This window comes from Gopherus flavomarginatus, chromosome 2 (assembly GCF_025201925.1).
Source record: "Gopherus flavomarginatus isolate rGopFla2 chromosome 2, rGopFla2.mat.asm, whole genome shotgun sequence".
NCBI classification, from domain to species: Eukaryota; Metazoa; Chordata; order Testudines; family Testudinidae; genus Gopherus; species Gopherus flavomarginatus.
In genome coordinates, this window is record NC_066618.1 from 213,118,870 (window position 1) to 213,145,831 (window position 26,962).

Genomic DNA, 26,962 nt, shown 5'->3' on the forward strand with positions numbered 1-26,962 from the left:
AGTGTCTTTTCCGACCCCTATATTGATAATCATGTGATTCACATCTGAATGAGTAGAAGTATTAAGTAGGGTAATGCAGCTCTCTAACTGGAGCCTACTGTGGCTTGTTGATGTACAGGGCCCTCCTCACCTTCTCCCCCGCCCCCACGCCACCCCCATACAGATTGACCTTTGCATGGTTGGAATCCATTCTTTTCCCCATTGGTTTGCTGCTAAAATGTGAAAACCAAAATATGTCAGAATCTTTCTTACTCTTTCCAGTGTCATCCTGCATTACCACGTATAAGAAGACACCACCTCCTGTTCCACCAAGAACCACCACAAAACCGTTTATTTCCATCACAGCCCAAAGCAGCACAGAGTCTGCCCAAGATGCATACATGGATGGGCAGGGACAAAGGGGTGATATCATCAGTCAGTCTGGACTTAGTAACTCTACAGAAAGCTTGGACAGTATGAAGGCCCTAACTGCTGCTATTGAGGCTGCTAATGCACAGATCCATGGCCCTGCAAGTCAGCATGTAGGCAACAATAATGCAACTGTCACCACAACCACCACCATTGCCACTGTTGGTGTAGAAGACAGAAAGAAGGATCACTTCAAGAAAAACAGATGTTTATCCATTGGAATACAGGTAAAGTATAGTAGCAGATAAGCGTCTGTTTTTGTTGGTGGTGTTGTTACTTATGGAGTGGTCCATTTTTTTCTCTTTTGAATCCCTTTTTTGGTTAGTTACCCATTTCTATCAGGTGACTGTAGACATTTCAGTAGTATTTAATTATTCTCTGTTGCTGGTGATGTTTTCCTAATTAATTTTAAACATATCAGATGTAAGGATTTCTTGAGTCTTTTTGCTACTTATTATTCAGCTCTGTTAAATTGCACACATGAGCACAGACTAATCATATCACAGCAGGGGTCAATGATATCATTGAAAGAGAATCTGTAAAACAATGATTTACACTGCACTATCACCAGAAAAATATTTTCAGCCAGCGTAGCTGAATTGTCACTGCTTATTCATGCATTTGGAAACAACTGTTAGTCATTTGAATGAGGCAGCATTGTTCCACTTAGCTGTTATCTCAGCCTCAAGAGCACAGGATAAGATCCCTCTGATTTGCCCTTGTTTAAAATAAATTAAACTTTGTTACCTCTAGTGAAATGTAACAAGAAAACTAATCCAACCACACTCAGTTGAAGCTTAGGGGAAAGAGAAATGTAAATAAGCTATATATTTCCATTTTAGATTTGATCTAAGTTTTTTTATTAATCTATCTTATGCATCCCTTAAGATAATGACTGTAGAGGTATGACATACCCATAATCACTATCTACTTTTTCATTCATGCTGTTAGAACAAGACAGTCTGGGTTGGAGTCAGCTAAGACTCAACTCTGGTTTTTGCAGGGAAAATAAATGGCAAGCAAATAGGGCAGTGTTCTCAAATGATCAACCCTCCTCCCCCTGGAAAAAGTGGTTAGTCTTTTCCTAAAGATGAAGTTTGCACATGAATGGTCTCTCACAGATTTCCAGTATGTTGGTCTTATTAGGTTTATCTAATTACTATGGGCAAGGCTGAGACTTTAGGCTGCGTGTGGTGTGGAATTGGGAGCAGCCCATGGATCAAATTGTGACAGAAGCCGTGTCTACACTACTGGTGCTACAGTGGCACACCTTCAGCATTGCAGCTATGCCACCATAGCGTAGATGTTTCCTACAGTGACAGAAGAGGTTTTTCTGTTGATCATAGGAATCATAGAATCATAGCACTGGAAGGGACCTCGAGAGGTCACCTAGTCCAGTCCCCTGCACTCAAGGCAGGACTAAGTATTATCTATACCATCCCTGACAGGTATTTGTTAAACCTGCTCTTAAAAATCCCTAATGATGGAGATTCCATAATCTCCCTAGGCAATTTATTCCAGTGCTTAACCACTCTGACAGGAAGCTTTTTCTAATGTCCAGCCTAAACCATCCTTGTTGCAATTTAAGTCCATTGTTTCTTGCCCTATCTTCAAAGGTTAAGAAGAACAATTGGGTCTGCCGTGGGCAGTACTTCCAGTGGTGCCTCGTCTCTCAGGGTTCACATTGCTCATGGATCTGCCATGGCTGGCGGGTGGCAGCATGGAAGCGTCAATCACCCAGAGCCCTGCACACTCAGGCTTTAGTTCACTAGATCTTTACATCATTCCCGCTTCAGGTCCCCTGGGTCATCAACGCTAGGCCAGGCTTATCTGGGTGTTCCCTGTGAAAACTCTCAACCTGTTCTGGGGTGTAGACCTTACTAGCATGCTCTCAGGACTGTCCCAGTCTATGAGGTACCACAACCTGCCTAATTTCAATCTGGAATCCAATATGGCATGGACTTCACACTTTTCATGGTCTTGAAACGGAACTGGCAGAACGGCGGCTGCATCTGGTTGGGGAATGGGTTTTCCATGTATGGCTTTAGGAGGGAAATATGAAAGACAGGGTGCAGGTTGAGAGACCTAAGTAAGTGGAGCCTGAAAGTAACCGGATTGATTTTCTGACAAATTTGATAAGGAATTGATGGTCTAGTTTGTGAGATGGCCTGTTTGTGTAGAGATTTTTGACAGATAGCCAAACCTTTTGACCTACTGGAAAGGTTGGTGCTTCCTGTCTTTGGTGCTTTATGTGCCATTTTAGGCCGCCTTAACATCCTCAAGGTAGCCCTTTTCCTTCTTTCTGACAGTGGCAAATCTGCCGAACCAAGTCCACCCCAGCTGAGTTCAGGGAGACTGTCAGTAGCACGGGGTAGAATTGCAGGGGGAACCCATTGGCACAGTTTAGGGCAACTGTGTCTGTATGTCCCCTCAGGGGTTCAGCAAGAGTACCCACTCTTGGCTTTCAGATCCCCAGCTGTTGCCTCTCTTGGATGGAGACACGTGACCGAGGTATATCCAGGCTGGATAGTTACCTTGTCTTCACTGTATAATTCCCTGCAAAAACAGTTTGCCCAAGGATCCCTGTTTGCTTTCTCCTGAGAAACAAATACAGTGCGGTTGCTACAGCTGTAAGTTACCCCACAGCTCTTCCTAGGCAAGCCTACTTTTTTCTTAAGATACAAAGCATTAAGAGAAAACGTATTAAAATAACAAAAGGACCTAAACCCATTCTAATAAGTTTACCAGAGACCATTCCAATTCTCACATGGTCTCTGGCAAGTGTTCTCTTTTAATACCCTACCCTAGGGAATTCCTTGTGGTTAAATATTTATCATAGCTTCAGCTCAGACTAAGCACACTCATAACATGTTCAGTTTCCTTTTTTGTACAGTTCAGGAGTCTTTGAACTGGAGTTTCCAGAATCAGTTAATTTACAAAAGGTTTCTCTCCCCAAGTTTCGCTTCACAAGGGAGAGAATTTGCATTCCCTTCATCTCAAAGTATTTCCTAAGAAAACCCACTTCACCCATATTGTTCCAAAATGACCTGTGAACTTCCAGAAATTGCATTAATCTTGTCTTTGTACTAAAGAAGTTCCATACAATCTTACAATAGTACATAAACATTTGCATTTGTAATACAATGAACTCCAAAGATATTAAGCATATTTCAATAAGATTTAACTTCATTCAGTAAAGTTTAATGTAATTCTATAAAATTCAGGATTTTACAGGATAATGTCAATCCATCACACCTGTAATTGCAAGAAAAAGGGGCTCTGCCCAGTGGAGGCATGGTCGGTGTTGTATGCAAATTCAGCATAGAAGCAGGAGGTGGACCAGTCTTCTTGGTGATAGTTAACTAAACGTCAGAGATTTTGCTATAATACTTAATTCACCTTCTCTGTCTGGCCAGCCGTCTGGGGGTGATACTCAGAGGAGTGGACATTTAGTAACCGGAGGGCTTTGTACCTTAAGCACGAGATGAACTGTGGTCCTTGATCTGATCTGATGCAATCAGGAAACCCACGGAGGTGAATGACATGCACTAGTAGGAACTGAGCGGTCATCTTGGCTGAGGGCGAGTGGTCACAAGGGACGAAATGTGCCATCTTGGTCAACTGATCCCCGATCGTTCATACTGCCATGAAGCTGTTAGATTCAGGAGGTTCTACAATGAAATCCATGCTGACAGCGGCCCAGGGCCTGGATGGGGTTTCTGGTGTCACAGGGGTGTGGTACCTTAGTATGGGTACACAGGTCACAAAGGTGACTATAAACTCCAATGTCATCCCACATTCAGGGCCACCAAAAGAAGCAGAAGGCTGGACAGTGGGTTTTGAGGCACCCAAAATGGCCTGCTAGGAGGTTATTGTGATACAGGACCTCCAACTGCAGAACTTATATGCAACCATCAACATAAATTATTCTGTCCTGCATGAAATGTTGCCTCTTGGTCCTGATTCTTAATCAGTCTGGGGGGTCCATTCTAAAGCCTTCTGGGGAGAGGATGTACCCCAAAAACTCTGGAAGTTTGGTCAAAGGTATATTCTCTAATTTTGCATACAGGCCATGATGTCGTAGTCTCTCCAGGACAGACCTAAGGTGGCATTTGTGTTGCTCATGGTTTTCTGAAAAGTCAAGCATATCATTGAGGTAGACTACTACATACTGGTCCAGAATTTCTCTGAACACATTATTAACAAAGTGTTAAAAGATTGTAGGTGCATTAGTTAGTCTGAATGGCACTACCAAGTATTCAAAGTGCCATAACGGGTCCAGAAGTTGGTCTCCCACTTGTACCCCATCTAGATATGCACTAGGTCCACTGTGGTGAATAATCTATACAGATTGCTCATGATCCAATAGTTCTATATTAGAGGCAAGGAATATCGGTTTTGGTTCAAAACAAAGTAATCAACACATTGCATAAATTCAGTCATAACAGACTTTCACCCGGGGCTTTTGGTCAATGGGGCAGTTATAATCCCAGTACAGAGGTAGTGTGTCTAGATTTCTTTTTTGAAAAATGTCAGCATAATATTGGTATTTATCAGGAATATGGGAGGTCAAAGCTGGGGTGGTCCCACTTGCCAGATGCCACAATCTGAGATTTGTTCAAGGGAGGGATTGATGCTGCCTGGGATGGGCTCCCAGATCCAACAATTCATCGCTGCCGATGCATAGGCAGATCTGTTGGCAATGCTCAGAGAACGAGCTGAAGTAGATGGCACCAGTTAAGGAATCCCCTGAATTTTTGGCAGTTTCCGTCAAGGCATTTGAGTCGAGGCACCACAGGCCCCTGTTTGAGTGGTTGAGCCACCATTCATGCCTGGAATGTTCTTCTCTTGCGAGCGGCTCACTATTTCGCAGAGGGCCTGGAATATAAATTCTTGTCTTGTGAGCTACCCACTGATTTGCAGAGGGCTTGCTTTTCTCCCCAAAATTGCATCACCTGAGCCCGCAGAGCCTGAACCTCAGTCTGAGACAGACAACCTGCTTCTGTGGATCTGGTGACCTGCGTGGTGTGCCAGGCAGCAGGAGGCCCATCCTTTCCATCTAACTACTGGGGCATCGTCCATGGGGGGGATCAGAGACGGTCTGTGCAATCTGTTACAAACTGGGTTATTGGCAGTCAGGCCTACTGGTCAGAGCAGGAGTCAGGGACTGGTAAACAGAATCAAGGATTGGAACCAGATTGAGACCAAATTCAAACCTGAGTCAGAACCAGGAATTGGAACCAGATTAGCTGGATTCAAGGCAGGAGCAAGGCTGGGACAGGACTGGAACAAGACGAGGAAACAGGGATCAAGAAGGCGGCATGGAAGCAGGAACTAGGCAGGTTCTGTCTCAGCAGCAGGTCAGGGATCGGTCTTGTTGCACACACAGCTTCCTGGGACCCCCTCCATGCTTAAATAGTGGCACATGAACCAATCAGCATCAAAGTGGGTGCTGCCATTCAGGTTTTCATGGCTCGCCTCGTCTCCCAGGATTTACAGTGCAGTGATCTTGGCTGTGCTGTGGCCAAGGCCGGCTCCAGGCACCAGCATTCCAAGCTGGTGCTTGGGGTGGCATTCTGCAAGGGGCAGCAGTCCCTGTTGTTTTGCCCCCAATCAGCACGCCGAATTGCCGCCGTGGACAGCTGGGGCAGTCTGTGTGCCCTTAGGGCGGCAGGTGCGTTTCCACTGTGGTGGCAGTTCGGCAGCAGCTTCTATGTTTAGATGTCCGTGGCGGCTTTAGCTAAACATAGACGCTGCCGCCGAATTGTCGCCGCCGTGGAAACGTGCCTGCTGCCCTAAGGGCACACGGACTGTCCCTGCCGCCCCCGGTGGCTATTCGGTGTGCTGCTTGGGGCGGCGAAAACTGTAGAACCAGCCCTGGCTGTGGCTGCCAGGTGATGGCATGAAAGTGTCAGTCACCTGGAGCCTTGCACACCCAGGCTGTAGCCGACCAGGTCCTTACGCTCAGGGGTGTGGTGAGTAAGGACGTGTCTACACTTACCAGATTGGCACTCCTGCAATCCATGCAGCAAGTATTGATTTAGCGGGTCTGGTGAAGTCAGGCTAAATCAATGGGAGAGCACTCCACCTCCTCAAGAAGCGTAAGGGAAGTCGACAGGAGATGTTCTCCTGTCGACACAGCGCAGTGTAGCCACTGCGGTAAGTGGATCTAACTGTGTTGACTTCAGTTACGTTATTCACATAACTGAAGTTGCGTAAGTTAGATCAATTTACTGTGGTAGTGTAGACCAGCCCTAAATTTCTGCAGCCCTTGAAAGTATGCAGCTTATTGCTTCCCTTGTACCATTAGTTCCTCCCTAACCACTTGGTTGCAGGAGAGAGTCTCCAGATACCTGGACCTGTGCTCTAGACCTGAAACCACAGGTCAGCACTAGACCTGAAACCAAGATCCAGATAGGCTGAGCAAGCTGGGGAGCCCTTAATTCTGCTTACTCCCCTAATCAGTCATATAAGGCAATGGCACAGTCTAGCCCTGTGTCCCTCATTTCAGTGAACGACTTTACTGCTGACAAAGACCATCCTACAGGGGAAAAAATTACAAAGCTAGAAGTAAAATTATTGGAATACTAACAAAAATCTATGTGGATTACATTGGCGGAAACCTGAATTAACAACAGTATTGTAATCCTTAATCTTAAAAGGACGTCTACGGATCTCCCAATCCATTCTTAAAATAACTGTTGCTGTAAGTAAAATACCTTCGAACTTAATACTGTATTGCAGTAGCCATTAAGGGGGAGATTTTCAAAGGCACAACTGGCAGTTGTTTGTGACTTTGAAATTTTCCCCTAAAATATTGACCTATACTGATTACAAGTAATAATATTCCTTATACAAAGTGTGACAGGCATATTGAAAATACGGTGGGAATGTTAGTTACTTATAAACTGTCACAGTGTCCCGTGAACTTGTCTGTCTCAAGCAACAGTGTTGAGATGCTCCCTTAAATGTTTTGAGAGATATTGCACCTTAAACCTTTCACTGATCCGGGTCTACTACTCACGCAAATCTCAAATAATAGTAACTTTAGAGGGAAATTCAACTGTGGTCAGAAAGAAGGAAACATTTTTGTGGCAGGTCGCTTTAATTTTGTTATTGTTGCTGTTGTTAACCAGACCTTTAAACAGAGCTATGAAATGTCAGCTGTCCTGGTGTAGACAGTAGAATTTATATCTGGTTATTTCTTCAGGTTGATGACGCTGAAGAATCCACCAAACCAGGTGAAAATAAAGCAACCAGTAAGTTCCAATCCATAGGTGTTCAAGTAGAGGAGGAGAAGTCGTGAGTAAACATTCATTTGATTTTCTGAATGCTCATGTACAATATTCTCTTTCGTGCCTTTAACAGAAATATCTCAAATAAAATCACACCAATGAGACCAAATATCCAAGAGCCTGGCATGCAGACAGCATCCTTTTGAGGTTTTTATCATATTTAGTATTTTAAAGAGTAGATCTGAACAAAGGTAAAACATGTATATGTTTCCACAATTCATTATGTTCCTGTTTTACAATTACATTAAAAGTGATGCACGTTCATTTGGAATGTCAAAATTTAAAAGGTATAAAAACATTATGAAAATCTTTTCTAAAAGAATAAACAAACAAAACAATGTCACTTAAAAATAATATAAATCTTGCCATAGGAGATAATTTCTGTTGATATTATCTCTCTCAGTATAACACTGTAGTCTGAAATCATAGGTGAATGGCAGCTGAGCACAGATGTGTGGTCTAATGGTCTGAACACAGGACTGGGAATCAGGTTGGCCTGAGTTTTAGTGTTGGATTTGAGATTGATCTCGGGGGGGATTTTGACAAGTCAATTAATTCGTCTGCCTCGGTTTCCCTATCAGTAAAAGATGGATAGTAATATTTTCTTGCCTATACTATGAGGATTAATTATAAAGTAATATCTGTAAACCACTTTAAAAATAATACTGCAAAAATAATACTGTGTTATTGCCCTGTTGACCAATACAATGACAATATGTATTGCTAGTATTGAATCTGATAGTCTAGAATTAAATGCACCATCTTTAAATTAGTGGGTACATGAGTACAAGCTAAAAGCTGGCTTCTTTTACATTCTATCCCCCTACTCGTTCACAAGAGGATAACAGATAGGTAATATGCAGCATTGTTCTAGCCATGTCAATCCCAGGATATTAGAGAGATAAGGTGGTGAAAGAGACAGAAGTTGGTCGAATAAAAGATACTATCTCATCCGCCTTGTCTCTCTAACAAATAGGTTAAGCAGGGGATGGAGCTGAAGTGCCTGAGTGCCTGCAATCATGATAAAATTTACCTTCTGGATTGGCTGTTGTTGGGTTGCTGTACTGGAAAGTTGAGTATGATTCAGCATTGTGTCGCATATTTTTTCAGGCGCTGATTTTTCAGGAGTGGTAGGAGAGTTAAATGAAAAACATTATGTACTTTAGAGATCCATAAAATTTTGACAGGTTTCAGAGTGGTAGCTGTGTTAGTCTGTATCAGCAAAAAGAACGAGGAGTACCTGTGGCACCTTAGAGACTAACAAATAACTAAATGCCCAAATAAATTGGTTAGTCTCTAAGGTGCTACAAGTATTCCTCATAAAATTTTGAATAATTATCTGTCAGTGAGATTTTTTTTTAACCCACTGTTTTGCGGTATCTAAAGTAAAACATCAGTTTATAAAACGTGAATCTCTTCTAGAGTTGTTTATTAAATTAGTGCTTGAAATAAAAATAAAGAAGGCCACCCCTGGCATTTATGCTTCCCTTCCCCCCACCTGGAGCACATTTCAGGGGACCATCTCTGTCTAGAAATTGTCAAAGGGACTTTTACCTTGTCCATTTCATCTATGACCAGCCAAACACATAAGGCAAATCCTGATCCCTGCACAAACCTGACTCAATGGGTTTTATATGAAGGTTGGGTGAGGGGCAGAATTTTCTCCTTCCTCTCAGGACATGGAGCACCAGCGGAGGTGCTCTACTTCCACGGCTGCAGAGGTGGACACAGTCCCTCTGATCCCCCTTCACTGGGGAGTTTTGGCTGGAGTAATTGTGATTCGATGGGCCACACTGCCCAAAAGCCACTGTGCAGTAACATAAAGCCACTGTGAAGCATTGCTTCATTCCAGGCAGTAGGAGGAGAGTTCCCCTGTGCAGACTCTCCATGATGGAGAACTCCCTCTCCCCCAAGCAACTATGAACCACTTCCAACTGGGGCCTGGCACCATCCTACAGTCTGTAGGATTTGGCCCATTGACAGTAGTAGAGAGTGGGTCAGAAAAGTATTAAGCACTAATTTTCTATATTTGACTATTGCGCATTTGCTGAGATAATAACCAAATCACCTATTGCTTACACTATTGTTAAATAGACCAGACTGTCATTATCTTCTACCTGAGCATTTCTGCTGTGGTTCTAAAAGGTTAAGGGGACTTCAGAGGGGAAATGTGAACTGTAGTGACCTTGTTATGCTGTTGCTAAGCAAGGTCCTTGTTAACTGTTAAAACATCTCTTTCTGGAAGACATTCCTTTACATATGCATCCTGAGCCTCCACCCCCCACTGCTTTTCTAGTGTTAAGTAAATTAGCACATTTAAATAGGTGATGACAGCCACTTAACTCCTCCCCAAGGACAAAAGAAATAAGTGTCCAAAATAAGCCAACCACTGATAGTAAATACCGTACTTAAGCAGTATTCTCTCTGTTACTGTTTTTATTATTCTAGAGAGCAAAATCAAGAGATAGGATTTTCCTGTCAAGGTCTATACTGAGATAGCATTATTTCTGCATTACCTAAGGACAGCTGTGTTTTAGGATTCCTTGCTGATAAAGTTGAGGCTGCTGCTGTTTTGAGCAGAATGGTAAATAGTAATCCATCATGTACTTCCAGAAATGAACTGACTGATAAAAGACAGCAACCTAATAGTCAGAAAATGAGTGCACTCAAAACACAAAGGGCTTATCATCACGATTTGGATTCCTATGCATTTTGTTAACACAGTGGGAGGGACTTTTAATGAATATCTCTTAAAGGAATAGACTTGTAAATGGAGTGCATTCTTCCTGGCCCCAAACCACAACATCTGCAGAAAAACAGAGAACCCATTTCAGATGGATACGTGATAAAGAAATAAATGTGTTAAATCTTCTTCCAGGACACTGAAAGATAAAATACACTAGAAGGCTGACCCTAAAAGGATAAATATATTAATTGAATTATTTTCTTTGTGCACCAGCCAAATCAACATACGTCATGAAGCAACAAAATTGGCCTCCCTCTGCATCAGGAGCCCTCCCCTGTGGCATTCTACAAAGTCCATAATTTCTCAGCCCTTTCTTTCATTCTATCTACTTTGTCCCCCTTGGTCATCTTACTACTACCCTCAATCTTCACCACCATTCTGATGCTGATGAACCTCACCTCTCCATTCTTTTTATTTCCTTAATGACTCCTCCTCCTTCACCTTCTGTGTCTGGACCAAGTGAACAGGAGGGTTTGTCTCAGTTTCTCCATCTAAAAGGCTCAAAAACCAGAATTGCTTCTTTTATAATAATTGGACATATACCACTCTCCTAGAACTGGGAGAGACCTTGAAAGGTCATTGAGTCCAGCCCCCTTGCCTTCACTAGCAGGACCAATTTTTGCCCCAGATCTGTAAGTGGCCCCCTCAAGGATTGAACTCACAACCCTGGGTTTAGCAGGCCAGTGCTCATGCAAGGGGAGCATCCTCAACCCACAGCTCTATCTCTTCCATTTTCCTCCTCTTGTAGTGTTTGCACTACAGTGTCACAGCTACAGCACCATAGTGTAGATGCTTCCTACATCAGCTGAAGGGGTTTTTCTATAATAAATCCATTTCTCCAAGAGACAATCTTCCATTGTCCTAGCTGCATCTACACCAAGAGTTAGATTGACCTAACCATTCGATTGACCTAATTACTCACGGCATGAAATTTTTCACAGCCATGAGTGCCGGAGGTTGTTCTAATTTTTAAGTGTAGAGCAGGCCTCAGACTTCCATTCATCTCCACTATACATGACCTTGAATGCATCTTTTACTCGTAGCTCTCTTCCTACACTACCTGTGTTTATAAATTTGCCCATCTTTATCTCTGCATCGTTGTCCATATACAAAATGCCTTGGGTCCAAATCTGTTATGTTTTTTTATCCAACCCTGTGTCCTGTTTCCCCTTTATTATTATGATTCTTTCATACTGGCTCCCAAGCCCCAGCTCTGCAATGTCGCTCAATTATAGATGCCTTGTCCACCTTTTCATATGTCCAAAGATCATGTGTAGCCTTATGAACTGGTTGCAGTAACTCACCCACCCCTCATCCTTCCCTTCTCCCCCGTCATTGCTAACTACATCACCCCAGTCCTCTGATGAATCTACTGGCTTCCCACTCATTTAAGGAGAAATTTCAGAACTGCTGTCTTCATTTTTATAGGCTGGATCAGGGTCATGGACACTTATTTTGTGGTCCTACATTTTCTTCACTCCTCTCCTGATCTTTCCATTCACCTATGACTCGATCTTCACCTGAAAGGACCACCTCTAGGGCCTTGTCTACACCAGAGACTTGAATTGTTTGTGCTTCAACTACTTGTATCAAACGAATTGAAGCACAAGCTATTCAGTGCACTCACATGTGCCATTCTGAATAGGTTTAAGCATTGTCACACATCCCCACTAGTACTGTTCTAGACTGATTCAACTGTGGTATCCTTGCTGGGTGCCTGTCTCACTGCTCGATGGTAATTCACTGTCTCTGTTACCCTCACATTGTCCCCTCCATCCTGATATAGGCCTCCATGGTATCCCCCCCAATGTCTCCCATCTTTCTCTCTATGGTCTGCCCTTATCATACCTCTCATTCACATTCTAAGTTGGTACTATTATTGGTTCACTGGATGTAAGCCTGTCATAAATGGTTTATTAGAGACATGCAGCGATAGTTCATAGACCAAGAGTACTGTCTTGGGGCAAAACAGGGGTATTAACACCCACATAAGTGCCTCCCCACCTTTCCTGGCCAGGGAAAGCTGCCCTCTTCTCCTGGATATACTTCTGCTCTGTCTAGTACATTAGATTTTATCTACTATGTAGACTGAGACTATTTCACATTAAGGAATAGTATCTCAGTTTTGGTTTTAACCGACTAAAATAGAACAATAACATATTCTAACGAGTCTAAATTACAGAGCAAAATGTTTCCAGCAAAATGTGAAAAATCGACCAAGACCTCTACGATCACTGTAAATGTTATGAGAAGAAAAGAAAGAGAGCCCTCTTTTTACTCTGGCTTTTGTGAGTTTGTGGAGCACAATCCTTCCTATGCTGCCTTTTTCACTTAGGCTGTAGCTTAGATGCTCTTGCATTAACATTAAAACAAACTTACATGGGTTCCTGCTTGTGTCACTTTAACACAAAAATTAATCTGCCAGCAAATTATTGGGATTTTGTTGTTGTATGTTTGTAGTCTGTTGTTTCTCTGTTGCAAGTCAAAGTTTCTCAAATCTTAGATCCTTAGGTGAGGCATCTCCAAGCTATACTTGAGCTAAGATGCTAGGATTCATATTGACTTGGTTCTGATCTGGAGTATTGTTTGTCCCCACTTATTCTGTCAGTGGAAAAAGTTTCATTGAACAATTTAAAAAGATTGTAATAATGTAGAACAACAATAGAGGACTAGACGAAAGATAGTTACAAACAAAAGATTCCATAGCTTGATAGACCTGTTAGTCTATTACCTATGTTTGAAATGAATCTTGAAGATATATGTTTCAGGATCCTGCCATTACAATACCTATCAATGATATTGAATCTGCTGGCCTTTTCCACAACTTGCTTTTTTTAGTTAGCATCACCATAACCTTGGCAAGCAAGCACTATACAAGAAGCAACAGAACCGATAGGTACATAATGAAGCCAGTTGAAATTATTAGAACTGCTTTTGTGAGTTGCCATCTGTAAGACGCTTTGGAGCCTCTTGCAGTAGAAATGTAAACACGTTTCTCAAAAGGAACACAGAGAAGCAGCAGAGAGATGAATGCTAATGAATGACCCTGCTGTTGCTGTTCAGAACAGACACTGTATTGTGCCCCGTACTGGTTTATCCAGTCTGCGGTTTCATGGTTTTCTGCACCTTAGGCCAGATATCTGCTGCTGTTTGCCAAAGTTGTAATTATTACACCTTATACCTGCAGGGCACAAACGAGCATGAAAGCACAGAATCTAAAAGCAGGGGAAGAGGCAAGTCCATGAGTTCATGTTTTTAGATCCTTACTCTAACAGTCAGCAATTTATGAAGCTTTTTTTTCCAGACAGACTTATCTAGTTGTGAATGCTCTGTACGCATAAAGATGTTGTAAACTTTGCACATTAGCTGTAGAAACTCTCCTGCATTATTATTGTTATATTATTATTTATTTGTATTGCTGTAGTGCAGTCATGTATGCAGCATGAAATTTTAATTAAATAAGCAGAGAGGTTTTGGATACAAATAGTAGTTTGTAAGAATAGAACATCTTAGAAATGGCTGGAGGACAGAAGTTACTTTCAGGAATAAACAAACATGAGCTGAGGCAGTTTGTATATGTATGCTCTGGGCACAAAGGCAGTGTCTTCCACCTACAGGCTTTTTCATTTTAATTCCTTTGTATTTCTTTGGCCAGGTCTACGCTAAAAAGTTAGGTCAGCCCAGCTACATTACTCAGAGGTGTGAAAAATCCACACCCTTGAGCGACATAATTAAGTTCACCTAACCCCTGGTATAGACAGCGCTAGGTCGGATGACAGAAGCGCTAGTGATGGACCGATTCTTCCATCAACCTAATTCATAGAATCATAGGGCTTGTCTACATCAGAAAGTTGCAGCGCTGGTGAGGGAGTTACAGCGCTGCAACTTAGGAGGTGTACACATCTGCAGGGCACCACCAGCGCTGCAACTCCCTGTTTGCAGCGCTGGCCGTACTCCCGTTTTGTCTCGGGTGTAGAGGATCCAGCGCTGGTAATCAAGTATAGACACTTACCAGCGCTTTTCTTGACCTCCGTGGAATAAGCAGGTATCCCAGCATACCTGAGGAAGCCTCTGGTAATCAAGCTGGTCTCCTTCCCCGGTTTGCTCTCGCGTTCCCCAAACCCCGAGCAAGCAGGTCTCCTTCCCTGCGGTTTGCAGGGTGGTTCGGGGAACGCGAGAGCAAACCGGGAAAGGAGACCAGCTTCGCCGCGGTTTGCTCTCGCGTTCCCCGAACAAGCAGGTCTCCTTCCCTGCGGTTTGCAGGGTGGTTCGGGGAACGCGAGAGCAAACCGCGGCGAAGCTGGTCTCCTTTCCCGGTTTGCTCTCTCGTTCCCCGAACCCCCGAGCAAGCAGGTCTCCTTCCCTGCGGTTTGCAGGGTGGTTCGGGGAACGCGAGAGCAAACCGGGAAAGGAGACCAGCTTTGCCGCGGTTTGCTCTCGCGTTCCCCGAACAAGCAGGTCTCCTTCCCTGCGGTTTGCAGGGTGGTTTGGGGAACGCGAGAGCAAACCGCGGCGAAGCTGGTCTCCTTTCCCGGTTTGCTCTCTCGTTCCCCAAACCCCCGAGCAAGCAGGTCTCCTTCCCTGCGGTTTGCAGGGTGGTTCGGGGAACGCGAGAGCAAACCGCGGCGAAGCTGGTCTCCTTTCCCGGTTTGCTCTCGCGTTCCCCGAACCCCCCTTGAAGCCGCCCAACAGCGCTGCAGTGTGGCCACATCTAACACCACTTGCAGCGCTGGTTGCTGTAAGTGTGGCCACTCTGCAGCGCTGGCCCTATACAGCTGTACTAATACAGCTGTAACAACCAGCGCTGCAAAATTTTAGATGTAGACATGGCCATAGACTTTAATGTCAGAAGAGACCATTATGATCATCTAGTCCGACCTCCTGCACAATGCAGGCCACAGAATCTCACCTACCCACTCCTGTATCAAACCTGTGTCTCAACCATTGAAGTCCTCAAATCATGGTTTAAAGACTTCAAGGTGCAGAGAATCTTCCAGCAAGTAACCCATGCACCACGCTGCAGAGGAAGGCAGAAAACCCCCAGGGCTTCTGCCAATCTGCCCTGAAGGAAAATTCCTTTCCAACCCCAAAGATGGTGATCAGCTAAACCCTGAGCATGTGGGCAAGACTCACCAGCCAGACACCCACCAAAAAATTCTCTGTAGCAACTCAGATCCCACCCCATCTAACATTCCATCACAAGCCATTGGGCATATTTACTGCTAGTAGTCAAAGACGAATTAATTGCCAAAATTAGGCTATCCCATTATACCATCCCCTCCATAAACTTATCAAGCTTAGTCTTGAAGCCAGATATGTCTTTTGACCCCACTACTCTCCTTGGAAGGCAGTTCCAGAACTTCACTCCTCTACTGGTTAGAAACCTTTGTCTAATTTCAAGTCTGAACTTCCTGATAGTCAGTTTATATTGCTTTGCCAACACATAATGAAACAAGCATATTTCCTAAATTCACCATTCAAACAACATTAAAATCTTGTCTGTATCAAGCACACAGAGCTGGATCTATTTTACACACACTTTCCTCCTACATTACCTGACATGTCTTGAATGGCTGCTTGTAGCATCATATGGTTCTTCCACCCCATGTACATTTGTATCATGATCTTCCACCACACTGCTGGAATTCTGCCATTCAAAGCATGGATTTTTATCAGAAGAGTGAATGAAAGGCAAGTTTTCATACTCTGGAATTTCTTCATAGTGGCACACATTCTCATATTCTAGTGGATAATCGCTTGTAAGAGAATTCAAGTGTGTTTGTGACAACTGCTTCCCTGAGAATATTTGTTCATCTAAAGAGTCTAATCTTTGACTGTTTGGTATATCATGCTGACTCCTATGTCTGTCTTTTCTTTTGTGATGCTGGGCTACCTATTTCTGCAGAACATGCCTTGGCAGATTTAGTTTTCCTTTCGCTTGCTAGGGATGTTAAATTCCAGTTGTTACCAATACCATTCCCTTCCCCAGTGGGAAGACTAGCTATGGCACCATCCATGGATTGGCTGCCCTTGGAAGGTGGATTAACTATGGCAAAGGGGGAGAACCCCTCTGATTGCTGTAGTGAGTGTCTACGCTGAAGTGACAGAGCTTTGAGTTATTTAATTCTAAGCTGATGCTGTATTCTGTTGACAAGTCGTTTTTCTTTTGAAGGCAGATATCTTTACTCAGTCCAGTGCAAAGAATAGTCTGTTAGGCAAGCACGTAGCGTTGTTTTATTAGATAAAAACAAAGGCAAGCAAAACTAGGCCATTCTCTTTTATAGCAGAGTCTGTGTTTGGTGGCACATATTGAAAATAGGAAGGATGTACTCCTGAAAGTTTGAAAATGTGATGCCTCTGGCAATACGTCATCCTGGTAAGCAGAGCTTGATGTTTTCACCTGTGGGATTTGTTGTGTATTGAAAGTCAGTTCAAATAGTCATTCCGTTCGCACAGATGCTAAGGTAGAATCATATCAGCATTTAACTCGAGCTTGGTCTACACTACCAACTTATGTCAGTATAACTACGTTGCTTAAGGGTGTGGAAAATCCACACTCCCGATCAACAACCTTTCCTCTGATGTAGACAGGGCTATGTCAATGGGAGGGCTTCTCCTGTTGACATAGCTATAACCTCTTGAGGAGGGGGAGTACCTACACTAATGGGAGAAGCTCCCCTGTTGGCATAGTAGCATCTTCACTAAGCTCTATAGGGGCACGGGTGCACTGGTGCAGTGCTGTAAGAGTAGACAAGCCCTAAGACACACAAACTGTGCTGAAATCACAAGAGACTTCCTGAGGGGCCTGGAGAAGATGTGCTGTCCATATTAAAGGAATTGCTTTCCCCCATGATTGCTGTCCCATGATATTAAGTATCATTAGAAGAGGAATGCTTTTTTATTTTTATTTTTCTGCTTTCTGTGGATCCTGACTGAACAACCGAAAGGGGAGAGTGTGTGTTTTTGTGGGGGGCGGGCACTCTAGGAAGAGGGAAATAATAAGAAATATAAAGTGAGAAAATGTGAAGAAAGAGTTTTGCTTATTAAAGAATAAATAAATACCTAAAACTGAAGAGATCTGTCTACATCATATTTTGTAGTTTGTCGGTGCAAATGGAGCCTATCATGTAAAACTTTAATTGGATAACTGACTTTTCCATCACCTAACAACCTTGTTTCAAAGCAAGTGTACAAAAGCAGCTGTTTTATTAAAACATTGTATGATGTAAAAAAAAGTCTCTCTATAATAAGCTTGACAGATGCAGATAAGACGTATCTGTTTTACTGAGAAGACAACTGATACCATTAATAATTTCCTGCATAATCCATATATCAGTTTTAGTATTGAGGAGCCCTTCCCAACTCCCATTTCATCTTGTTGTGCCTCTCTCAAAGCTTCATATCAATAGCCATTCTTCTTCTACTCCAGTAGGATTAAAGAGGATTCTCTTTGAAGTCTGTCAGTGAGGCTCCTTGCCTGGTCACTATTAAACGATGCAAGATTCTCTCTCACCATCCTCCCATCTGTCACTCCACCAGGGATTAAATACACTTGACTAGATTTTGCTCTCAGTTACATACGGTAAATCTGGACTAACTCTTCAGTGGAGTAATCAGAAGAGAATGTAAATGAGAACAAATGAAAATGAGGTCTGAATTCAGCCTAGTGCCTCTCCAGCATTCCCACCCTGTAGAAGACTAGGCCTGAAAATAGAGCCATGGTCTTCGAAGGGTAGCATTCAAACTGGGCTCGCTGACAGCAGCTTGGAAAGCAGATCATTTCTTTGAAAGGGAGTGAGAAGCAGGAGGCAATTGCCATCTTGTACTCCAAAATCTGTGTTTACATTAAACAAAATTAAGGGCTGGATTCACCAGTACACTATTGCTGCTTTGCACTTCTCCCACAATAGAGCAGGTGTACACCTGGCTTAACTCAGGCTAATTAAGGGGGTGAGGCTCTGTGGCTACTTTGCATCACTGGAGCTGTGCAAAAGGATTTATGGCTGCAGAGATTACTGTCAGATTGTGAACCAAGTGTAAACTAATGCAGATTCAGACAGGAGGTTGACCAGGAGATCCCGGGACTTCGTGGGGCCACGGATAGGGAGTGCGTACAGAAGGAGGTGAGGGGAAAAGTGCAACCAGAAACGTAATAGGATGGCAATGTGGAGCCGGTGTAGGGGCTGCAACCTGGCGCACTCTAAGTAAACGTGCGCCAGGGTCTCCCTCACGCCGCAGAAGGGGCAGGTGTCCGGGACAGGGGTAAACCGCGCCAAGTACACGCCCGTGCTCACGGCCCCATGGAGGAGCCGCCAACTGATATCTCCAGTGGGCCTTGGGACCAGGGTGGAGTAGAGGCTGACCCACCGGGGCTCCTCACCCTCCAGAGGTGGCAGGAGGTCCCACCACTCGTATCGGGGCGGGACACGAGGGTGAGGAAGTGAAGGGTGTGGAGCACGAGCGCGTAGAGCTGTTCCCTTGGCGCAGTTTGGGAACGGACCGGCTGCAGGTTGTGCAGCCGGCTTGCGGAGATTCAGACAGACACAATTGGAGACCCCCTGAATTAGCTATGTGAAGAGCTATGAACTGTACTCATTGCAGATGGATGTTCACTCTGAAGCCTAATTATGTTAATTTAAATATTATCCTTTTTACTTATTTATTTATTCTGCCTGTCTCTGTTCTCCTCCCTAAAGGGGTAGGCTAGGCAGCTGCCGAGTTGCTTTCTTCCTCTGTGTTCCCACACAGGTCTCCAGACCTCACCTACACACAACATTCACTTGACCCCTGTATTTCCCTCTGTTTCTCTTCACAATCTACAGCCCCTCAGATTCACCATCTCTGCCATGCCACATTCTCCTGCAACACACTCAGTTTCCTCCTGCAACCCTTCAGTCTGCCTCCTGCCCCTTATACTCCTCTTTGTTCTCTTCAGTTTGCCTCTTCCCCTCACACTCTTCTGTGCCCTCTCTGTCTGCCTCCTGCCCCTCAAGCTCTCCTGCTGCATCCCCTTTCAAGGTATGTCTACATTGCGTGCTTCTTTTGGGAGTGCAGAGTGTACATATGCGCAGGCCCCCCTAGCATGAGTATAAATAGCAGTGTACCTGGTGAGGCATGGCTTAGGCAAGTAAAGATGTGCCTGAGAAGGCTGTGGGTATGTACTCGAGTACATACCCTACACAGCTCTCTGGTCACCCAAGCTGTGCCTCCCTCTCTACATTGTTATTTTCAGCTATGTAATGTCCCACTACCTCCCTCCTGCTGAAGTCTTTCTCCGCCACAGGAAAACACTCTGGCAGAGAGGCAGCAGGAGAAGGCTCACCAGCTTTTTCTGGTGCCCTTTCCTGCAGCAGTTAAAGGCTGTAGCGGGGGGGTTTCCCCACTTCCTTCCCCTACCAGACCCTTTTCCTCCCCACAGTGAGAGGCTCCTGTGGCAGAGAGCTGCTGAAGCCTTTACCCGCTACCTCCAGGCTGCTATAGTCTTTCACTGACATGTGTTGCTACACACTGCACTGCGAACACAGCCTGCTTTTCCCTGCCGTGTGTAGGTACATGTACCGTACGTCATCAACACTAGTAAGCAGTATAGACTTAGCCTCAGTCTGCCTACTGTCCCGGCCTTTCTCTGACTCCCCATACTTTCCTGTACTATTTCCTCAACACACTCCCTGTTTCTCCTCCGCCAACAGTCCCATTCCTTGTATCTCCATATTCTCCCATCTCCTATCTGGCCCTTACGTGCTGACTAAACGGCTGCTTTCTTCCCTCAGAAGAGCCTGACTTTAGCCCTATTAGAAATGATAGGAGATGAAGGCCTTATTTGCTGAGGGAAATTTCACTATCATTTACAAATCTTAGGACGTGGTGACCATCTTGCTGCAGGTAGCCTGTGTCTTTAGTCCTGCTGACAGTAACGGGAGATGGCGGACGTTACGGATATCGGCAGAAGATTGTGATATTGAGGGAGGAAATTAGAAAATCCCAGAATCCCTTAAAAAAACAATATTGTGAGACTTGCAATACAATTATGATAGTTGGCAATAATGACTTTTCGTGAAGAAGTAAATTAACCTATTCATGATTGAGGTAAATTAGAAATTAGAATATTAGAATATTTATGCTGAAAATACTTTTCCCTACCCACTCTGTCATAAAAATGCTTTATGTAATTAATTTGGTGGTCATAGTTTATTGGCAATCTCAGCAGAGAGGCAAAGACTGAATGTACATGGACACTGAACTACCCTGGCATCTACAGGTGATGATATTGACCGGGGAAGCATGGTTTCTCATTTCTCTGGCTATGCCTGCTTAGTGCATAGAGAACTTCAGGCTAAGATATTCAAAAGTTGTTGTACCAATTATATTAGACCAGTAAAAAAACCCAGCAGGATCTTTTTAAAGGGGACAAGACAAAGATGCCACATTTATTATGATAACAATTATGACTAATAACTAATATCTTAATTCTTATACACACACATTATACCTATTACCTATACACACACACACACACACACACACACACATTCACATTATACCTAATACCTATACATACACACATTCACACACACACACCCACATTCATCAGGTGTTCTGCAGCTGCTGCATAGTTACCAGTCCTGAAGATAGCTTAAGTTCATGGCTTGATTTTGCAGCTTGGGTTCGTAGCTTGTGGCAGCTAACTGGCCAGGAAAGCTGGGCACAAGGCTGAGCTGGATCTCTGTTGGGCAGGCACCGATGTTCTTCCATGTTGGCAGCAGAATGTTACCCAGAGTCTCTCATCTCACCCTTCTTTTTTATAGGCTTTTAGTTTGGATTCAAAGGCCATGTCTACATCTAAAATTTTGCAGCGCTGGTTGTTACAGCTGTATTAGTACAGCTGTATAGGGCCAGCGCTGCAGAGTGGCCACACTTACAGCAACCAGCGCTGCAAGTGGTGTTAGATGTGGCCACACTGCAGCGCTGTTGGGCGGCTTCAAGGGGGGTTCGGGTAACGCGAGAGCAAACCGGGAAAGGAGACCAGTTTCGCCGCGGTTTGCTCTCGCGTTCCCCGAACCACCCTGCAAACCGCAGGGAAGGAGAGCTGCTTGCTCGGGGGTTCAGGGAACGAGAGAGCAAACCGCGGCGAAGCTGGTCTCCTTTCCCGGTTTGCTCTCGCGTTCCCCGAAACACCCTGCAAACCGCAGGGAAGGAGACCTGCTTGTTCGGGGGTTCGGGGAACGAGAGAGCAAACCGGGAAAGGAGACCAGCTTCGCCGCGGTTTGCTCTCGCGTTCCCCGAACCACCCTGCAAACCGCAGGGAAGGAGAGCTGCTTGCTCGGGGGTTCGGGGAACGAGAGAGCAAACCGGGAAAGGAGACCAGCTTCGCCGCGGTTTGCTCTCGCGCTCCCGGAACCACCCAGCAAACCTCAGGGAAGGAGACCTGCTTGCTCGGGGTTCGGGGAACGCGAGAGCAAGCCGGGGAAGGAGACCAGCTTGATTACCAGAGGCTTCCTCAGGTATGCTGGGATACCTGCTTATTCCACGGAGGTCAAGAAAAGCGCTGGTAAGTGTCTATACTTGATTACCAGCGCTGGATCACCAGCGCTGGATCCTCTACACCCGAGACAAAACGGGAGTACGGCCAGCGCTGCAAACAGGGAGTTGCAGCGCTGGTGGTGCCCTGCAGATGTGTACACCTCCTAAGTTGCAGCGCTGTAACCCCCTCACCAGCGCTGCAACTTTGTGATGTAGACAAGCCCAAAGTCTATAGGTCTTGCTGTGTCACGCTGCCCCTGGGTTTAGATTGATCACCCATCAATTGCAGGCGTGACTTTCAGCCTTGGACCTGGCTTTGATCTTCCTTCTGTTGTTCTATTGTCCTTTTCTTTTTAGGGTGGATGCTTCTTACTTTGTTTAGGGCTGTTGTCTAGGTCTTCAGCCGTTGGTATTTGAACTTTATCTCATCAGGACAGGCTGGGGCTGGAGGTTGATTCCATCATTCATACATACCTCATTCACACATCTAAACTAAACTAATAAGATTACAGCAGGGTTTGCAAAAATGAAGGTTGGAGGAAGCTTTTACAAAATGGAGTGAGTGTTTTAAAATGGGGTCTGAATTACAATATGGAACAGAAGTTACAGTATTGGCAAGTGTAGTGAATGGTGAACAGAAGTTACATTAATAAAGTGAACAATTGAAAACAATTTTATTTATCAGTTCTACAAAATCACTAATAATTTTGGCTGCCTCAGTTTTTGGATGCCCAACTTGAGACATCTTAAAGGAATGGAAGTTCAGAGAATGGAAGTTCAACACTTTCTGAAAATCAGGCTCCTTTAAAGTGTCTAGTCTAATTGGACACCCAAAGTCAATAGTTATCTCTGAAAGTCTTGACCTAGTCTCCAGGCCTGTCAATCCAAAAACCATCACAAGCGCTAACTTCAAATCATAATTTGGCGGGGGTGGGGGAAATGTTTGTTCAAAGAAAAAAATCTATGCCGATAAATATTATGAACAAGAAAAATCGGTCTTTCTGTTTCAAATCTATAGCAGGGACAGCCATTCCCTCAGTCTCTGCAAGGAGAGACAGAATCTTAGAATATCCTCTGTTACTGTATTTCCAGTGTATCATTGGAATGTTTGTCTCGGAAAATCTCTTTAACACTAAGCATTTTGTTTTTATGTTCTTTGAAGCTTCCGCAGGTTTACTCGATCTAATAGTGTAACAGCAGCTGTGCAAGCAGACCTGGACTTCCATGAGAATTTTGAAATATCAGTGGACCCTCAGGAAGACAATACATGCACTGGGCAAATATCAAGACAATATTCCCGAGATGCAAGCACCTCCACTGTTAGCATACAGGGTTCAGGAAACCATTATCATGCATGTGCAGTAGATGACGACTTTGATACAGATTTTGATCCTTCAATTTTACCTCCTCCGGATCCCTGGATTGATTCTATAACTGAAGATCCTCTGGAGGCTGTTCAAAGGTCAGTTTGTCACAGAGATGGGCACTGGTTTCTGAAGCTTCTTCAAGCAGAAAGAGATCGTATGGAGGGCTGGTGCCAACAGATGGAGAGAGAAGAACAGGAAAACAACTTACCTGAGGACAGTAAGTAACTGAATACAATAATATCACTGCTAGAAATAGTCATTTCAGACCTGATCCAAAGCCTGTTAAAGTCAGCAGGAGTCTTTCCATTGACTCCTATGAGGTTTGATAAGGCCATTTGCCATTTATCTGTACAATAATCAGATGATAGGCCTGGTTATCAGAAGTGCCCAGTACCTGTAACTCCATTTGAAGTTGGGAGCTGCAGATGCTCATCAGCTCTGAAAGTCAGGCCATAATAGTTTCCGTGGATACCATGTTCCTAAGAGGTTGTGGATGAAAATTAAGCTGTCCTGTGTACATTTGTATAGATGACATGCATGGGCCTTATTTAGATATACATCCACAGTGTATGGATTGGCATATGAAATCATTTTTCTGGGTTATATTATATGTGATGCTGTCAAGAGTCACGGCTTTCTGGGTAAATGCTCCTCATTATAAGATAAACTTTATCTTAAATGGGAGTTGCACAGCTAATTTTTGGCCACTGAACTGGTCCTCTAGATATTGCAGGCTCCCATATTCTGTGACCGTCACACACTAGGTGTATATATACAGAATGTGGCCTCTAATTTTGCACATGAAAATATTACACAACATTGTGAGTACAAGGCACATAACACACAAATTTGGCACACTCATACTGCAACCTATTTATTTTTCACTAGCCTCATTATCAGAAATGGCTGAACTATTGTTACTGAAACTATTCAACCCAATGTAGAAACCAGCCATGGGGAATTTCAGACCAAATGGTTGTAATTTGGCAAGATATAAACCCATTTTCAGTTGTTTACTAACAAAGTGTCACCAAAACCTTAACTATAGGATATAACTACCCATTCCACCTATCCAAAAAACTGTAGCCCAAACCACAACTTCCAGCAGCAGATCCAAACTTCCCACATTTGGGGTGTGTTTGGATTCAGGGTTTTGGTTGGGTTTCATCTTTAATGTATTTAGTGTTTATTTGCACAGGACACATGCCAGAATGGAACAGTTACCCCCTGTAGGTATGCAGATGATACAACCCATGAACTAGGCTGTGGGGGTTATAGTGAAAAGTGTGTGCACACATACATATATGGGAAAAATAAATATCAGTCCAATCACAAAATATACTTGCCTGCTTGTTACCATAATGACTGATGATAATGAAAAAACCTAATGATATTTTACTTGCCCATCAAAACAATTACTCATCTAGGGCAAGTGGGGAAATTGAATTTAGTAAGGCTAATTTATACGCAGCTTTTAGTGAGAAGTTTGTTGATGTATTTCATTTTACTTTTTAATTATAACGTTTTTAAATTTTTAGCAATCAGTGGAAAAATTCTAATTTGGGGTGAGTAAGGTGGGAGTTATGTAGGCTCTACTGTTGCCTCCTTGTACAGTACAAGTTGCATTTTATATATCCTGCAGATTATTTATCTGCCTCTTTATTAACTGGCACTTCCTGGTTTTGGTGTAGGTTACAGGGGGTAAAAGGATCAACCTTGTTTAACAACCATTAGTGAGTTACTGGGTTCTTTGTGATGTCATCTGCGATTCTTGAATGTGACAGCTGCTTCCTGTGGACATTGTGTTTGACATTCCACTGCAGGACAGAGTTTCCTATTCTACCTGAAGCCAAATAAAAGCATATGGTGAGGGCTACAGTAGCCAGCTCACTCATGCTGAGAACAAAAGCTTGTTGTTGGAAACTCAGAAGCAAATCATGTCTTTTTCATACAAACACACACAAACTCTGCAGAGAAGGAGGAAATTTGTAATTGAGAAAATGTAAGTAGAGCAAGGAATGCATCTCTTGTTTTCAACCTTCAACTCTGACAGTCTGCAGTGTGTTTTTGGCCTGATAACAAAATAATGAAAATCTGCAGTGAGCGAGGTTTCTTCAGTGCCATGGCAGCTGACAGAATGCTTGTTCTGTCAGCACTTGAAGTAAAATGATACAAGCTTCTCTCAGACAATGCAGCCCTTGTGTGAAACAGCTGTCTCTGGGAGACGGCTCGCTGCTATTTGACAGTAGTTTGTATGTTACATAGATACGTTTGGTATTATCTAACTGGGAATGAATCTACCAGATGGGACTGAGTGTTTCTAGCTAGGAATGAAGTCTACTGCTTTGTATAAAAACACAGGTTAGGGTTTCAGTCATTCCAGGGAGAAATACCAGTATACATAAATATGGCTTTCCCCCCACTTTCTTGTCGTAAAGTACTTATTGTATGGAATTTGCTGGTTTGATCTGAAAACATTTCCTCATAAAACTGTAGCATGTGTAGTAGGCAGATTAATACCACTTTATCTTTGTATACTCACTCTTACAGTCAGGACACCTGATACTCCTTCAGCATATTTTACTATTTTGTGAATTCAGCAATGATTCTAGAGCTTTCTCTTTATGAAAGGAAAGAGTTGGAAATAAAGATCCAAACATAACCATGTATTAAGGACCTCATCCAAAGCCTACTGAAGTCAATGGGATTCTTTCCATTTATTTTAATTGACTTTGTATCAGTCCTTTAACCGACCCTACCACACAACAAACTGACAAACCTTACATCAGTGGGCCAGATTCTCATTCTCACACTATTTATCAATAGAGATATGATCTCAAGGCACATTTGCAGCTGGTTGTGGGTACAAACAAAAGCATTCTTACAATCCTTGGGCCATTTACTGAATTCATGTGGAGTTTCAAAGGAATTTGAAAATTAATTTGATTTCATTAAATCTTAAGAAACATTTAATCCGTGTGAAGTAGTGTAGCTTATTGACTCATAAACTTTCAGATGACCATCCAAAGCAAACAGTGGGTCTGATTCACCACAAGTATTGGGTTTTAGGCAGGTGTACACTGGTGTAATACTGGTGAAATGGAGAGGTGAGTCAGACCCAACAAACTAAAGACTAAGAGAGAAAACAAAGGAACTTAACTAAAGGTGTGCCCATCATCAATCTTATCACTTAGCCTGTCTACTGTACCCCTTTGGGCTTGTCTAGACATAAAAGTTGACCTCAAATGTGCAGTAACCCTGTATTCAAATCTAAGGTCTCTGCTAAGCAAAGGCAACAAACTGTGACAAATTAATGTGGGACTGGCAAAGTTTTAGTAATCTGTTTTAAATAAAGCATGAAATGTGAAGCTAAGGAAGGAAAGGTTGGGGAGAGATAGGAGTGACTCTTCTTTCTGCAAGTGATTATGCATGAGAAAATAAAACTAAACATTGATTTCTCCTTGTCCCTCAGATGTATTCCTGTAGTACTAATTATGAGCAAATAAAATCATCAGTTATTCCTACAGCTCCCTGGCTCTTTCCTGTACTCTGCTTTTCTATAACTCTTCTCCCCAACTAGTTCCCTCTACACCAGCTTATTTCCCAAAGTCTCAGAAGAGCCAGGT

General features: G+C 43.5%; 1 protein-coding gene and 1 long non-coding RNA gene across 4 annotated transcripts in view; both read left to right on the top strand.

The window, feature by feature from the left end:
• The window catches only part of DLGAP1 (DLG associated protein 1), a 243,643-nt gene that overhangs the window by 197,005 nt on the left and 19,676 nt on the right, over positions 1 to 26,962 (top strand). For all 3 annotated transcript variants that reach the window (XM_050942123.1, XM_050942126.1, XM_050942125.1), the window contains exons 5-7: positions 262 to 635; positions 7,619 to 7,710; positions 23,132 to 23,553. In XM_050942123.1, coding sequence (XP_050798080.1) covers positions 262 to 635; positions 7,619 to 7,710; positions 23,132 to 23,553 — 888 coding nt within the window. The remainder of the gene's footprint in view (positions 1 to 261; positions 636 to 7,618; positions 7,711 to 23,131; positions 23,554 to 26,962) is intronic.
• Positions 14,386 to 15,114, top strand: LOC127045744 (uncharacterized). Its single transcript, XR_007772810.1, has 3 exons — positions 14,386 to 14,584; positions 14,690 to 14,802; positions 14,908 to 15,114. It is a non-coding gene; the product is annotated as an uncharacterized LOC127045744 (long non-coding RNA).